The following is a 14,874-nucleotide window of genomic DNA, read 5'->3' as shown; positions in this document are numbered from 1 at the left end:
AAAGGTGCCAAGTGATCAGTGGAAGGAAACTGGAGAGGATTTAGAAAAGAAACTTAATACATGGAGGGAGGAAATGACATCACAATCAGGAGAATGAAAAGGGGATTTTTGAGGGGTATACCATAATTTTGGAAGTTTTTTTTACCATCCTCTGTAACAAAAGTGGACTGAGGCCAGCAGTGGAGACAGTTCATTTATAATAGAAAAATAACAGAGATAGAATGTCTATGGATATCTCTGATCTTTTGAGTCAGAGAGGATTAATTACAGCAAGTATCAGATTGCCTGTAAAGATACACCAGAAAAGCCAAACCATTGTTCTTGATGACTTCTCTCTTCCTTAACTGAACCAGCTTTTCCAGTGCCCTTTTGGTTTTGGGAAAGATGTTCCTATATGTGTTCAGCATTTACAGCAGCCTCTGGTGTTACTACTTATTCTGAGATACTGGAATGGGTGAAGTATCTCCCATTAGAAGTAGAAGGATTTAAGATTAGATTTTGTTTTAAAGAAATAATGATTAAGATAATTGTTTATAGTGGATCTAATGTCAGTGTGTTAATATTTCATTGGTATCTTTGTCGCTTAGATGTGCAATATGGGGAAGAACACATAGGTTACTGTTTCTGGGATTGTTTTTCAAATGGCTTGAGGATTTATTTCCTAAACTTTTGTTACTGCTTTAGCAGTACTTCTAAGCATTTGTTGTTGTTGTTCCAATGGCCTCTTTATTTTAAAAAAATGGTAACCTTGAGACTTCTCAAATTCAGATCCAGTGCTTTGAATGCTTTCAGCAAAGCCCCATCCAAATAGCTGAAAATGTGGAATAGTTAAGTGTACCCTTTCTAAAAGGAAGTTGCTATGGGTAAGAAGGAAGAAATGTTAGATACTTTGAACTGTTTTAACTGAAAAAAAGAGAAAAGATTATGGCTGAGTCCTTCCTGTTTCTCCCTCACTACTTCCCACAACAGGCTGTCGTGCAGTCAGGAAGGCACTTGCACTGAGCTGCAAGAAGTCAGGTTTAGCTTTTTTCTGTCACTTACCTGGAGTTTCAAAACTTGGGCTTCTTATTTCTCTCGAGAATAGCCTGTTTGGCTATGTAGCATTTCTGATTGAGGGTCTCTCAGCCATTTGTTTTCAAACTCCCTGCTGGAAACTGGGAGGTTATCCTGGGGAAGGATGTATACATGCTTTTCTTTGCTTGCTGCCCTGAACATCTGCTGTTGGCTGCTACTGAGAGAGGGTATCAGGTTAAATGGGTGTTGATCTGATCCAGTGGCTACTTTTCTGTTACTACACAGAGAAATATTTTCTGGACCACAAAGTAAAAAGGCACCAAAACCACTTGCATAAGATAAAGACCCAGACTTCTGATGTAAGTTTGGCATAAGAGATATTTAATGAACATCTAAACCACTAGAGCCTGGGGACTCTCTGTTTATGCTGAGGCTGCCCTGTTTTTCCCCATACCCTTTGGTTCTGTAAAAGGTGCCAAAATAATCTTTGGGATGTCCAGTTTCTCAGTTTCTGCCTTCCTGCTTTTTTTTCCTCCCCCAGTTAAATTTGCTAAAAATAGAACAGTTTGTTTCCCCTCTCTCCACTGAAAAGAACAAATAATACATTTATCTTTTGTGCCAGCCTGTATATTGCACAGATCTATTTAGGCAATACAGATTTGGGGATTGATGCTAGTTTAGATTGAGGTTTTTTAAAGATTGTGGCATACGGGGAAAGATGTAGAATAACATTTCAGGAAGTTTCAGTAATCTCAGACTGATTTCTTCCTGGTAAGATGGGTTTGGTTCTAATTAGTTGACACATTTTATTGTTCAAAGTAGAAACCTTTGAAGCAGTGAAAATGGAAATTGGCCTTTGGCAAGTGAAACTGGACCTTGTTCCTACATGTGGAAAAAAGCTTTGCTACTGATTACTGGTAGCCTGAATCCTCTCTCTTGTGTTCCTTTGAAAATATTTGTTTTTCTCTGTTTCTTTTGGAATGCTTCTTCCCCTTCCCAGTACACTTACTACAGACACGTTATTGCTAAATTCTCATCAGGCATATAGAACTTTGAAATATGTTGTGCAAGGATTTGAATTGCTGCTTCTACGTACTGTATTTGCCTCAGAAATGCATTTACTTAATTATTTTAATTTTGAAATTTTCAGCCCGTGGCACACCAAATTACCTGATGCTTGTGTTGCCAAATATCTTGTGAAAATACATCAGCAATATGTCAAAAGTGTACTTGTGATGGGTGCCAAAATGTTAGCCTTAACTTGCTAACAAATGTGAATTACAATTTAAAAATATCTGCATATTGCAGGTAACTTTCGTGTTGGGTTTTTGTGGTGTGTATGGTCATGTGTGGTAACTGCACAGAGAGATACACAACTGAAGATACAGCAAGAAAAAAATGACTTTTTTTCAAGTGTGGGAAATAAACATATTTTTGATCATTTTCATGGTGTAGCCTCAGGTTGTAGGGTAAAACAGTTTTCAAACTAAATGGTGTTTCTCTGCCATTTAGGAGAGATCAGCTGTGCATTTTTGAAGACTTGTCAACCAAGTGATCTCTGTGGTCTCTAAATATGCTACACAAATTCTGACATAAGAAGTAATTTACCTTAAAAGTGCTTTTGCAAGATCTGCATTAGAAATCACAAAAAAAAAATAAATAAACAGAAGACATAAATACTATCTTTGGAAAAAGATTGCACTGCCAAGGGCACGGCTAAGAAGGTCACTTTTGAGTTTCTGTTTCAGTTCACACTGCATGACACCACTTCCATAACAACGTATCTTCTTATGCTCTACAGAATCTGTTCTTCCCCCTAAGTCAAAGCTGTATTTACTGTTTTTATCAAGAGAGAAGTCTGAGTGCTCATCAGTAGAAACTGAGTAGGACTATAAAAATCAGTTATGTGGCTTCCCAGGCTAAGTTGTGCTGGAATAAACAGATGTCAAAATAAACAGTTTTACAATAGAGTTTCTTGAGTCAAAACTACGAGAGAGAACAAAACGATCCTACCATATGAATTATATGGTCACTTTTCTTCTGGTTCAGAAGTTCACTGAGCATTTTAAATGAGTAAAAAGAAAAGCTGTAATATGTAACATCTGAAGCTGTTTTAAAGTTCCTGCTTCTGGCACTGCTGAGAGTGCACAAAGCAGTTGAGTGGGGGGAAGGCAGCAGTTTGGTGCATGTGTGTGAGTTGATGTAGTGTGTGTATATTTATGAAATAATACAGGATTAGAAATTTGAAGTATAATAAAGCTACAGCTGTATTTAAACTGATGTCCTAGTGCTGTGGACAAAGAAAAGGATGAGGAAATATGAAGAACAGTGCTAGAGACAAGGAGCTGATCTTTTCAAGTTTTATGCTGTAATGACTCTTTTGAAACAGTAATTGTGAATTAGCACCAATGTTGTTCAACTAAACAAAGGCAAAGTCCCCTTCTCTATTTTTTGGTCTACAAGCAAGACTGAAATACAGTGTTAAAGATGCTAAGCTTTTCAGTATTTTCCCTGTTAGTTGTAGGCATACAGAGTCACTCTTAAATGCAGCACTGCTGAAAGATTTCAATGGGGAAGGGAGGAATACACAAAGCTTCCTACAGGAGCAAGTCTAGTTTCTTACTAGGAAACAGCATTGTAATATTTCCTAAATATATCCAGGTCTCTCTTCAAATGGGTAGATATTTTTTATCCTTTTTTCCTTTTTGGAAAGCTTTCCAAAATTGACTTTTTTCACTGATTTCTAGTCACAGTTTGTTCAGGTTCATGTGCAGCTACCTCAGCTGTTCTTATGCTAATATTATTTTTTGGGTTAAACGTTCCTTGGTGTTTATCCTTTTTCCTGTTTGTTTCTACCAGTAAGGAATTTAGCTGGGACCCCTTCCATTCAGGAGGGAGGACACTGCCTACAGTCTGTGTGTCAGGGTAAGTGAACAGGTACAGGGTGTGGATGAGCAGTGCCATATTATCTGAACAAAATTGCACTGATCATTAGTTGCCTAGATAATAGACCAAACACCCTTGGGTGAGTGGGAATCATTTCAGGAAGGCAGCCTGTGCCTCTTGCATTTTGTTTTGTGTTTGTTTGTATTTATTTAATTATTTATGTAGCTAAGCATTTTGCCCTTGTAATTTATTTATATTTGTGCAATGATCATATTCCAGTTCCCTCTGGCTATCTGCTTGAGCTAGACGATGTAAAGTTTGCTGCAGCTTATTCCCAGTAATCTAATTACAAAATCAGAGCAGTTCAAGATCTTTTCATTCAATTCCATATTTTGCATACTGCTGGATAAAAGCAACACCTCCATTGCCTGCCTTTTTCTCTGTGTAATTTTTTTGTGTTTATCAGAGTCAAAAATCCAGTGATTCAGAGAGACAATGTTTTTAAGACCATCATTTTGGTGATAGGCCTTTTTTTTTTTGCATTTCAATGATATGTAGCATTCAGTGACTTTTTTTATTATTTTTTTGTTTCATTGTCTTTGGTGGAAGGAGGTCTCCTGTATCTTTGTGGGTTTGGTTTCAAAGGCTGTATCACTTTAGCACTCTGTGGTGACTCTGCAAGCATGTGGTAAGCCAAACACTTGTATTCTCCTGATATCTTCCTGACTGATCTCCCAGTTCATGTATGTATTTCTCCCTGGGATACACAACTTTGCAGTCTTCACTGTTGAATTTCTTCCCATTCTCATTCATCACATCAGTGAATTAAGTCAGCATAAACCACTCACATTTTAAAGAGTGAAATGTGGTTTGTTTTTGTGACAGTTTTTTCATTTTGGTAGTTACAATATTCTTTTAAGTGTTATATGAAAATACAATTATATGGAGTACTGACTGTCACAAATTACTTCAGTTCCTCACTTGTTTTATTTTTTTCTTTTTTAACTGGGAGTGGGAAGAAATAGCATGTTGAGTCTATGATGCATTGATACAAAGGAGGGAGACCTTTCTGCTGGGGTTATTTTTCTCTGTTTTTCATGGCTTTGGAGTGGATCATCTGCCTGAACAGAAGCTGAGCTGAGTCCTCAGGTAACAAAGTCAGTGTTAAGTCAGTATTAGTCAAGGTGGTATTTAAGCCTGCTCAGTCCTGCCAGTTCCCTGAATGTCTCAGCATCAGTCTGCAGACTGGCTGTCAGCTACGCACCATAAAAGTGTGGTACCAGTTACTACAGAAACTGAATTCACCAGGCCTGTTCTATTGTGGTGAATGAGTATGTGAAGAAATGTTCAGGTTAATGTAAAGCCAAGGTTTCAAAAAACAAAGGTAGCTGGTAGAGGTAACAGTGCAGTAGAAGTGCTCCTTACACTCCTACAGCTGCTAAATTCTTGTTCAGAAATGTCCTTGAAGGATTCTTCAGCAGGACCACCTGAGTATATCCTCTTACTCATTCCTGGTTTTCCCGTTGTCTTTTGCATTGGATTGTGTTGTATCAAGGGTCTGCCTGAGTCAGAGTTGGAAAGCTGACCTAGCTGAAAAGCAGCTGCTTTTTTTTTTTCATTATTATTAGTTTTAAAACATGGCTTAAACAGCTTCTCTTCTGTGGTTTGTGACAAATCCCCACAGGCACTTTCACTGGCACAGCTGAAAAGGCAGGCAGGGGATGAAGAGATCCAAGGCAGCCTGACCTCTCAGCCCTGTACATTTTCAACACATCAGAGCTGTAGGTTTTGCCTGTTCTGTGGACTGGCTGTCTGAGATGGGTCGATGCCTGGTGTGTTTGGGGGCATCAGCTGCTGTTTCTCTGGGGCCCTGGCTATGCTGTGCCTTGCGGGTTTGCTCCTCCACTGCCCAGTCCCAGCGAAAGCAGGAGCTGGTTGAGAGAAGATGCAAACAGAAATTACTTTGGTTGAAGAAGAGGACTTGTGTTTTTTTCCTTATTGGAAGTTTGTGCTTTCTGACTGAGGCAGTCACGGGCCAGAAGACTTTATGAATCCATAGATTTGTCTGGATTCCTGACCACAGTAGTACAAGTAATTCATAATTCATCCCACGGGCTTATCCTTCCAACACTTCTCTCTCTTAAGAGGTATCTCCCCCAAACTAAGATGCAGAGATTGAATATTTTATCATCTACACACACAAATCCAAGATTTAACTGGAAACAGAATCTGCAATTTTAAGTCTCTGGCTATCAGCCTTCTCTTTGGGCTGTTACTTGTAAGACCTGTAGTTTGAGACATTCTTTTCTCTTTGTCTCCAAGAGGGTAATTGCCCTTTGACAGTCATTGATGGGATTATCATTCCTCTGTCGTCAGCTGATCAAATGGTGCTTTTCTGAGGTTATTTTTAGAAATGATGAAATACACGATGAGGGAGCTCTGTTAATGTACTCCCATCCTAACAGGTGACTGATCTAACCTTTGAGATCACACTGGATACAGGTTTGTTATAGTGGATACAATTCAAATTGCTGAAGAGGGTGAACAGAGCTGGCATGGCTTTTATGGGTTTTCTTAGTTTGCTTTATTTTCCCCTTCCTCTTCAGAAGAAGTATTTCAGAATTCCATGTGAAAAGGCCTCTGCCCTTCTCCTCCTAATATGTTTGAGATGTGAACTATAAAGATGCTGGAGGTAAAGCCTCCAATTGATACAACAGTGCTATGACATTGTAACATTAATGTTAAGGCATCATCTAAATGTGTTGGTTTCTGTGGAATGCTGTCAAGACTTTGCCACCTATTTGTGCTCTAAATAAATTCAGTTTAAGAATACTCCCAAAATATGGAGAGTAATATTTCTTTTTGCATTCAGTATGTTAAAATAATCCTGGGAACTCACTTTTCTGCATCATTTCTCTTACACAAATGATTAATGATAAAACAGTGGTAAGTCAAACATGTGGCTGCTGTAATTCACTGAAATCTTCTGAATGAAAACTGGAATTAATTTGGCTGGTTTTTCTTTGCTATTTTTATCATGCATCATGCTAGGCAGCTCTTAGCATAATACAATTTGTAGTGCTTGATATTGTTCTTCAGTGGGGTCTAAAGGCAGACACCACCATCTCTGGAACACAAATTTTCTTGAAGTTTCACAACTTTATTTTTTTTAATTAATTTGTATAACCATAATTCTGCTTCTCCATTCTGAAACGATTTTACATTTTTGAGTCTGCCCGTATTTCACTTCAGTAAGCAAAATAGTTGCCTACTTCCATTTCTTTTTTTTTTTTTGAAACAAATTTGTTATTAGTGCTTGAGTATTCTGGACGAGATTTAAACTTGAATTTTATATAGTGTTGGTTAAAGCTTTGCTTAATGTTAAAATGTGTGAAAGTTATTGAGAGATATGCAATTTATTTTGTTCAGCATGGCAGTGAAAAAATTCATGTAGTTGGGACTGGAATGAGCTAAATTATCCAGGAAAACTGAAATTAAATTCCATTTTTAATATGCTGCCTGGGGAAGTGATATTGTTTGTTTGTCCAGCAGTGTCAGAACAGAACATGTGATGGGTTAAACTGTTTTAAGCTTCTCTAATAATTTAACATGGAAAGAAGATGCTGTGTAAATAGTTTCCTGCTGAGTATACATGATGCTGGTCACCAGCAAAAGAGGGAGGATGTGTTTTTGTGGGCAAAGGGACAGAATAGGTTGTATGGAGGGGAGTGGAAGCAAATGGCAAGTAATTTTTTAATTACAGAAATAAAGTTAACTAACATAATAGTGTTATAATTACAGCAGGTTTCCAGAGCAGAAGTTTTACCTGAGGACAATCCACTATTCTGCATTTAATTTTTCTCTATTTTTTAGGCTCTGGATGTTGACCGAACTGTTCTCTATAAAATGAAGAAATCTGTCAAAGCCATCAACTTATCTGGTCTGGGTGAGTAAATAATTCCTGTTAGTTTATATTGGTGAAATTGGAGGATTCAAATAGTCAGATGATGTACTGTGTCAGAAAGAGTTATATGGGTCACTCTGAGAAGAGAAATTCATACATTTTAAATACCAGTCTTGAACTCGCTGCTTGATGGGCAGCCAGTGAGGATGAAAGGTTGCGAGGCAGCTGAACCTCTCGCTGGCGCGGTGCCAAGTGGGAAAGCCACGCTCTCCTCTTTGCACCAGGTCTGGACTACTGCTCCTTCTGCCACCCCTGCTGCTGGGCACATCCCTAGATGAGATTTTAGCTCAGATAAGGCTACATACGCAGTTAAATCAATTTAACTGGGATTAAATGGCCACCTGCAATGCTGTGGCATGTGTCTCATCAAGAGCTGAGGGGTGAAATTACTCTTTGGTAGCAATAAGAAGCTACATTTGCTCTACTGCTTTGTGAAACCTCACTCTTCCTGGTGGCTTCCAGTTATGTATGTTGAGAACTTCATGACAAGAGAGAGCTGACGGGCTGCAGTTTTTCATTGTCATCATGCTCAAACTCATATATTTCTCTTACAATGCTAATAAAATACAAAGATCTATTGCTGCATGCATTTTCAAATGTGTGCCAATCTCTTGGAGTTGTGTGTGTTGATATTCTTAAAAAAAATAGCTGAAGCTTTTGTTTTTGTGCATCAGCAGCATTTTGTGAATAAGAAACAGCTTTTGTTTTTGTGGGTAAGAAACAGCATTTGGTTGGCTTTTGTTCTCATTGTGCAGTTCATAGCAATTAGAGCTAACAAAACCAATATTACATGCAAAATAGATAAGACTGACAACCTTGGAGAGCCACCAATATCTGACAGAACTTGTGGCCATGTTGGTGTTCAGACTCAAGATTAGAACAAGAGCTGCTGTTGTGGTGTAGTTCTTGTCAAGTAATTGAAGGGAAGTTACTTCATGTGTAATGTAATGAACCTCTTATCTTTGTATTGTGGAGAGTCCAGTTTAAGATACATCTGGAGTTACTTCATCTGTTACATATTTATTTGGCACACTTTTTTTTCTGTTCTTTTTCTTTCTTTCTTGTGTTTTATTGTTAGGTTGTTTGTTTTTTTTTAAATTTTATTCTAGAGTGCTTGACCATGCCTCATAATCAGAGTACTTGTTAGACCATTGTAGCAAATCTCTAGTTTTTGCATAAAATCAGTGTCCTGCCCACATTTTAAATTCATTGCTGCCCACCCAATATTGACAAGAAGGGTTGGGAGGCATTTCGCTTCCAGCCACTTGCCAGCCCTTGGAGTTTCTTTTGGCAAAATAAAAACCATGGCCCTACATTCATAAAGATACAGTTTTTAATATAGGTTCCCTAAATATTAAATAATCATGTTTTGGCTTTCTTTAATGTGAGAATCCTTCATGAAGGATTATGTAATGACTCCTATCTGTACAAAGTTTTGTTTCTTACTTAAAGAAAGCCTCTAAACCCTCAAACAAACCCAAATCATATTTCTTTTTTTTTAAATAAGTTTCATACCTTTCCTTTGTAGAGAAACTTTTAAAATCCATCAGGAAGAAACCATAGGGCAGGGAGAGTATTTTGGAGGGATCCATGAGAAAAGTAGAATTTTGTGTTCTTCAGAAGCACTTTGGAGTGGAGTACCAGCTGGGTTAATGGTATTGCTGCAGTAATTACCATCGGCATTCTGGGGAATGTCTTGTAATCCAGAAGAACAGTCCCTAGGCTGCTGGAGAATAGAAGACTCTAGGGGATGCTCCGTGGAATGGATACTGGGCTTGTTTCCTCAGCTAAAATGTCAGCATGGCTCAGCTGCTGGTGGCACACCTAACCATAACAAGTAGTGGTAGCAGCCTTTTCACTTTGTTTTTGTGCAGGGGCAGCTTTCTCTTTTTGCTGTATGAATTGCAGCCTGGCATCTCCACTCTTACCTGAGCTCACTAAACTAAGCTGGATGCAGGAAGCAGTAAGAATGTGGAAAGCAATATAGAAATATTTCACCTTTCTGAGTAGATGTGAGAGCTAGAGTTGTGACCTGCCACATCCTGCTTTTTGCTGTCTGTGCCAGTTCATTCAAAGCTTTTTCAGGTGTATGTATGTCAAACAGTATTACTGGTTAAACACTCTTCACCTTGTAGCAAAAGGTTTGTTACGTGCTCAGTCCTTGCTGTAGATGCTGAGGAAAAATAAGTAAGTTCAGTGCTAGCACTTAATTTGCAGACAGCTACTAAATTTAAAAACTGTCTCTTGCAGGCTGCAAATTCAAGCTGTCAAGGTAGAAACTTGTAGAATTAATGCTGTTTGTGTGACTTCAATTCTGCATGTACAGTATGTCACTATTGACACCATGTTATACCACTGCTGCACAGGGGTTTAGTTTCATAGATCAGAAATTAGAGAAAATTTGTAGCTATTTGAGAAATAAAGTTCTTGGAGTGGCTGTCCAGATAGGACATGTGGACAGACTAGCTTGTTTTTAATTTGAAGCATTCTAGGTTTATTGAACAGGTTGTATAACTAATTCATAGAAATTTGGTGAAAGGACTTTACATTCAAAATCCTTTGGATATTGAATGTTTTGATGTGTACAAATGGGCTTGAAATGAAACTGGATCATTGCTTGTTTGAACAGTTTAATCCTCTCTAAATAATCTTCAGGGTTTATGTAGGTCTCATGTAATAACTGAGACAGTCTGTTCTTGTTAACGCATCATTTATTTTCTAGGGTGTGGGGTTTTTTCCCTGACTTCCTTTGAAGTTCTAGAAATTTGCCACAGGTAGAATAAGAAATAGGCAACATTAACTATCACAGATGCCAACTTGGCATGTTTTATCCATGTTCTCAAGCTTGACATGGTCAAGACTTTCTGTGTTATCCCACAGATCAAATTGACTTTTGATAAAGGGACTTTTTATGCCTGTCTACACAAGCAAGTAACCTGGTGTCCTAATTTAGTGAATCCTTTGGTCAAAGTAGTTAAGACTGAGGCCCTTCAGATTTCCTTTATATTTCAATCAGAGAAATTTATTTTAGGCCTAAATTTCCTCTCATTCCCTGGGCTGAGTAACCCCTCAACACGTGCAGCTCAGACCTCTCTGAAGGGCAGAAGTGTTGGGTGTACGCTGGGTGACTTTCACTGGTTGGACGTTGTTGTCTCAGAAAGGACTCTGGTTGTCATGAACCAGAACTGCTTTGAGAACTCAGCTGGCCCATGGTAAATGCAGAGTGCCAGGATTTGCTTTAGACCTTGCTCTGAATCAGAGAGCTAACATAGATAGGGAGTTTATCCTCATCTGTAATGTAATCTGTAGTCCTATTTCTTAAGATGACTCAAGAGTCGTATTTGATCTACTGTCTTCTGTTGTAGAGAACCAAGACTCTGGCAACACACTTGGTCTCTTCTGTTCCCTTGTTCAACACGCAGTGAAACATAATGGTGCACAGCTAAAGTTAGAAAAGTGAATAAAAAACTCTAAAATATAGAAGTTCATTGTAGGATTTGAGTCATTATGCAGTCACTATATTGCAGAAATATTGTGGGGCTTTCTAGAGTGTCATGTTTGCCTTGTGTGGATGGCACATTGTCCTTTGTACAGCATGTGGATAGACACATGTAAACCAGAATTAGTGAAGTATGTCATGCTTCTGTCATATCGGTGTTAAAATATAAATAAGAAATGTTTGATGTCTCAAGTTAACACTTTTTGCAAGAAATCTGAGAAGCTTTTTTTGTTTAAAAATACCCTCAACTGTAATTTCAATAGCCTTTTATCTGCTGATGATATTTTCATGTTTTGTTCTTTTTGAAGCTCATGTGGAAAATGAAGAACAGTATACACAAGCACTGGAGAAGTTTGGAGGCAACTGTGTTTGCAGGGATGACCCAGATTTGGGAACAGCGTTTTTAAAATTTTCTGTGTTTACAAAGGAATTAACTGCACTCTTCAAAAATTTGGTAAGAATTACATAAGAAAAACATTGACATTTTAAAGCCATTGCAAAAGCTGTATTTATGAATTATAACAGCTCTTCATGTTGAAGACAATTTGTGTTTTAGGAACCACTGTTCTTAAAAAATTCTCAGCATGGGAAAATATCTCAGCCTTTCCCTTTGCAAAACTCAAAACTCAAAACTCAACCCTAAACAACAAAATAAAAAAACAGATTGCCACAAACCCCAAACAAATACTACAAAAATCCCTCTTCCAACACTTCTCGCATCCAAAAGCTTCCCACAATAAAGTAGTTATAACATGTATTATAAAACAAACATATCCATTTGCTTTAAAGTTGTGAAACCAGCAAACCCCAGCTTGATTTACTGTGGGATTGTGTTGCTTTTACTTTACTTTTCCCTACTTTCCATTTGTGTTTATAGGGAAATTTTAGTGTTACTGGAAGAGAGAGTTCTTGATTCTCAGGGAAGAGAGTCAGGGAAACAAAATGTTTTAATGACAGTTTGTGCACTGGGGACCAATCGTGCAACTGAAGCCATGAGGCTTGAAAGTCCTCTTTGCTGAGCCAAATAGAATGGAGGCAAATGGAAGAGCAGGGGTTTTACTTATGACTGGAGAATTTTCAGCCTCAGTTTCACATCGATCAGAGGGTACAAAAAGGGCAGATTCTGATTGCATTCTACTAGATAGAGCTTTCATGTCTGAGTAAGTCCCAGATTTTCTTGAATTCACATAACTTTTAAACCAAAGGCTACGAAGGGAAAATGACCCAGATTCCTACAAGCATTTAAAAGTCTGTGTCTGCTGAAATCAATGACATGGAGGCACATCAAATGCTTTTGTGAGTCTAGACCAAATGTCTGTAGTTTGCAGCCAGCTGGTTATAATCACTTCTTTGGGGAATGTTTCCAGCTGATGGGATTTAGGGCAATCCCCTTCACTCCCTGATGCTGTTCTCTCTTTTTACCCAGTCATTATATTGGTGAGAGAGAATCTAACCCCAAATGTATTTATCAACAGTGAAATGTATTTCATATTGGTTATATTGATTTGGACTTCTCTGGACTTACAAATATTATTTGAGGTTGTGTATCAGAAGAGGCATCCTGATTCGGTGTGAGTCAGTTATCCTGTGTCTCCCATACAGAGGGAAGATGGAACGGGTCTTCCAATTGATGCCTTCTGTTGTCTTAAAAACCCTCTCTATCATAAATTAATTGCAATATGATGACTTCATTAGGCAAATGGATCTGGGAAATGTGATGTTTAGGTAGTTTTAAAAAGCAATCTACTAAAAGCTGCACTCCCTCCTCACAAAACCCTTTTCATGTATTATATTTCAAGAAGAGTTCTAAAAGCTAGAAGATCTTCCCATTTTACTAAAAATCATAGCTATTTGTTCTCTTAAAACCAGAAATTACTATCTGTGCAAAAATATGAATGACAAGAGTAAATTTTCTTCCACAAACTGGAAAGACAAAAACCTGAAATATCTGTAGGAAGTGTAATGCACGTTTTTGTTACCTTTTCTTATCTACACAAGCGTTCTGTCTTCTTCAAGGAATATTTCAAGCTCTTTTTGCTGTATACTGTTTTTTTGGTAGCAACTGTGTATTTTTCCTTCAGTTTGTATGTATAAGAAGAGGATATGTCATGAGAGAGTAGCTAAGTCTTCAGGTTTTCTCAGTTTGTGGTTCCGATTTTTTCTATTGTTGAAGTGAACAATAATTTTCCATGAGCATGAATGTAATTTTAATTTTTTTTTTTCACATTACAGTAACAAAGGCGTCTTCTCTCTTTAATACTGTCTGGTGAGGGGCAGGTCTCTGTCAAGTTCTACTCCTCCCACATTTACTTCATATTGTTCAAGTCCAAAGTTCTTTGTTTTCTCCTGACTAGTGAAGGAAACCTAATGGTCATTGATTTTGGTGTGTCACTAGAAAAATAGTTTTGTCCAGAAAGAAATTATTATGGAAAAAAAAGATATGAGCTTCATTATAGCTTGAAAATGTCATATTCATAAACAAGAAATGTAGAATTATAAAACCAATAGAGATGTATGTAACTTTGCCTATTAAAAGTTAATGCCACAAGAATAAATTGTTAGTAACTGGTCACTTTGAAAGTTTCTTCATGGGTTCATTGATGGAGGTTTAGTTTTCTAAGAGGTTAAAAGGGTACTGATGACTGTAAAAAGTCCTCTACAGTAGCTGGAAATAATTGGGGGTGCTATTTTGTTGAAGTCATAGCCATTTGTTCAACAAACCCCAGGCTTTCTTGGGGAGGTGACATCTCCAACTCTGAATGCTTTCAGCATATTAACAGTAAAAAACATCCCTCTCCTCTGGTGTTTCCTGGTAGCATTCCACAGGTTTTGGTTGCAAATATTTTCATCAAAAATATAGCCAAGGCCGTGCAAACTGGTGCTGTTAAAAAAGACATTCTGAAGGGTACTCTTTAAATAAATCTGTCCCTGGAGTTCCACAGGGTGCTGAATTTCCACAGAACATTTTAGCTGAAGTGAGTGTGGAATGTGCAGGGAAGTGAGAGGACATGTTCAGACTGGAACAGATGCCAGAGCTGTTAACACTGGCAAAGCTTTAGGGCTACTGTCAAGTTTTGCTTTGTCATCTATTATGCTTTTGTTTCTAGAAGCTGATGTGTTCTGTCAGCTCTTGGCCTGGGTGGCATTTGGAGCTGTAGCTCTAAAGTGCTTCTGCAAAAAGCTTGTCCATAAACTTTTCTTTAATAAAGTAGGGGAAAGCTATTATCAGCTGTTTTACTTTAACAGGGCTTTTAAGTGCTTGTTTTCTCGATAGTTTTAAAGATTTCCCAAAAGATACTGAAGTTTTTGTGCATTTGCCAAGGCATCGGTGTTTTCAGTATTTCATTAACAGCTGAAGATTTTTTGTTTTTAATCCAAAAAACTGTGAACTAGTCAAGTTAAAGTTCAGGTCTTGAGTTTTTTATATGTATTTAGCTATGATGCTTTTATGTGTGCACTTTCAAGTAGTGCATTAAACTCAAAAACAATCAGTTGGCATTTACTGTGTATC

At 37.8% G+C, this 14,874-nt stretch overlaps 1 protein-coding gene across 3 annotated transcripts in view; it reads left to right on the top strand.

Moving 5' to 3' along the window:
* The window catches only part of ASAP2 (ArfGAP with SH3 domain, ankyrin repeat and PH domain 2), an 86,734-nt gene that overhangs the window by 13,606 nt on the left and 58,254 nt on the right, over nucleotides 1-14,874 (top strand). For all 3 annotated transcript variants that reach the window (XM_071548370.1, XM_071548369.1, XM_071548371.1), the window contains exons 2-3: nucleotides 7,774-7,846; nucleotides 11,672-11,817. In XM_071548370.1, coding sequence (XP_071404471.1) covers nucleotides 7,774-7,846; nucleotides 11,672-11,817 — 219 coding nt within the window. The remainder of the gene's footprint in view (nucleotides 1-7,773; nucleotides 7,847-11,671; nucleotides 11,818-14,874) is intronic.

This window comes from Pithys albifrons, chromosome 2, assembly GCF_047495875.1.
Source record: "Pithys albifrons albifrons isolate INPA30051 chromosome 2, PitAlb_v1, whole genome shotgun sequence".
Taxonomy (NCBI): Eukaryota; Metazoa; Chordata; class Aves; order Passeriformes; family Thamnophilidae; genus Pithys; species Pithys albifrons.
Note: the sequence above shows the minus strand (reverse complement) of the source record. Positions and strands in the feature narration are given on the sequence as shown.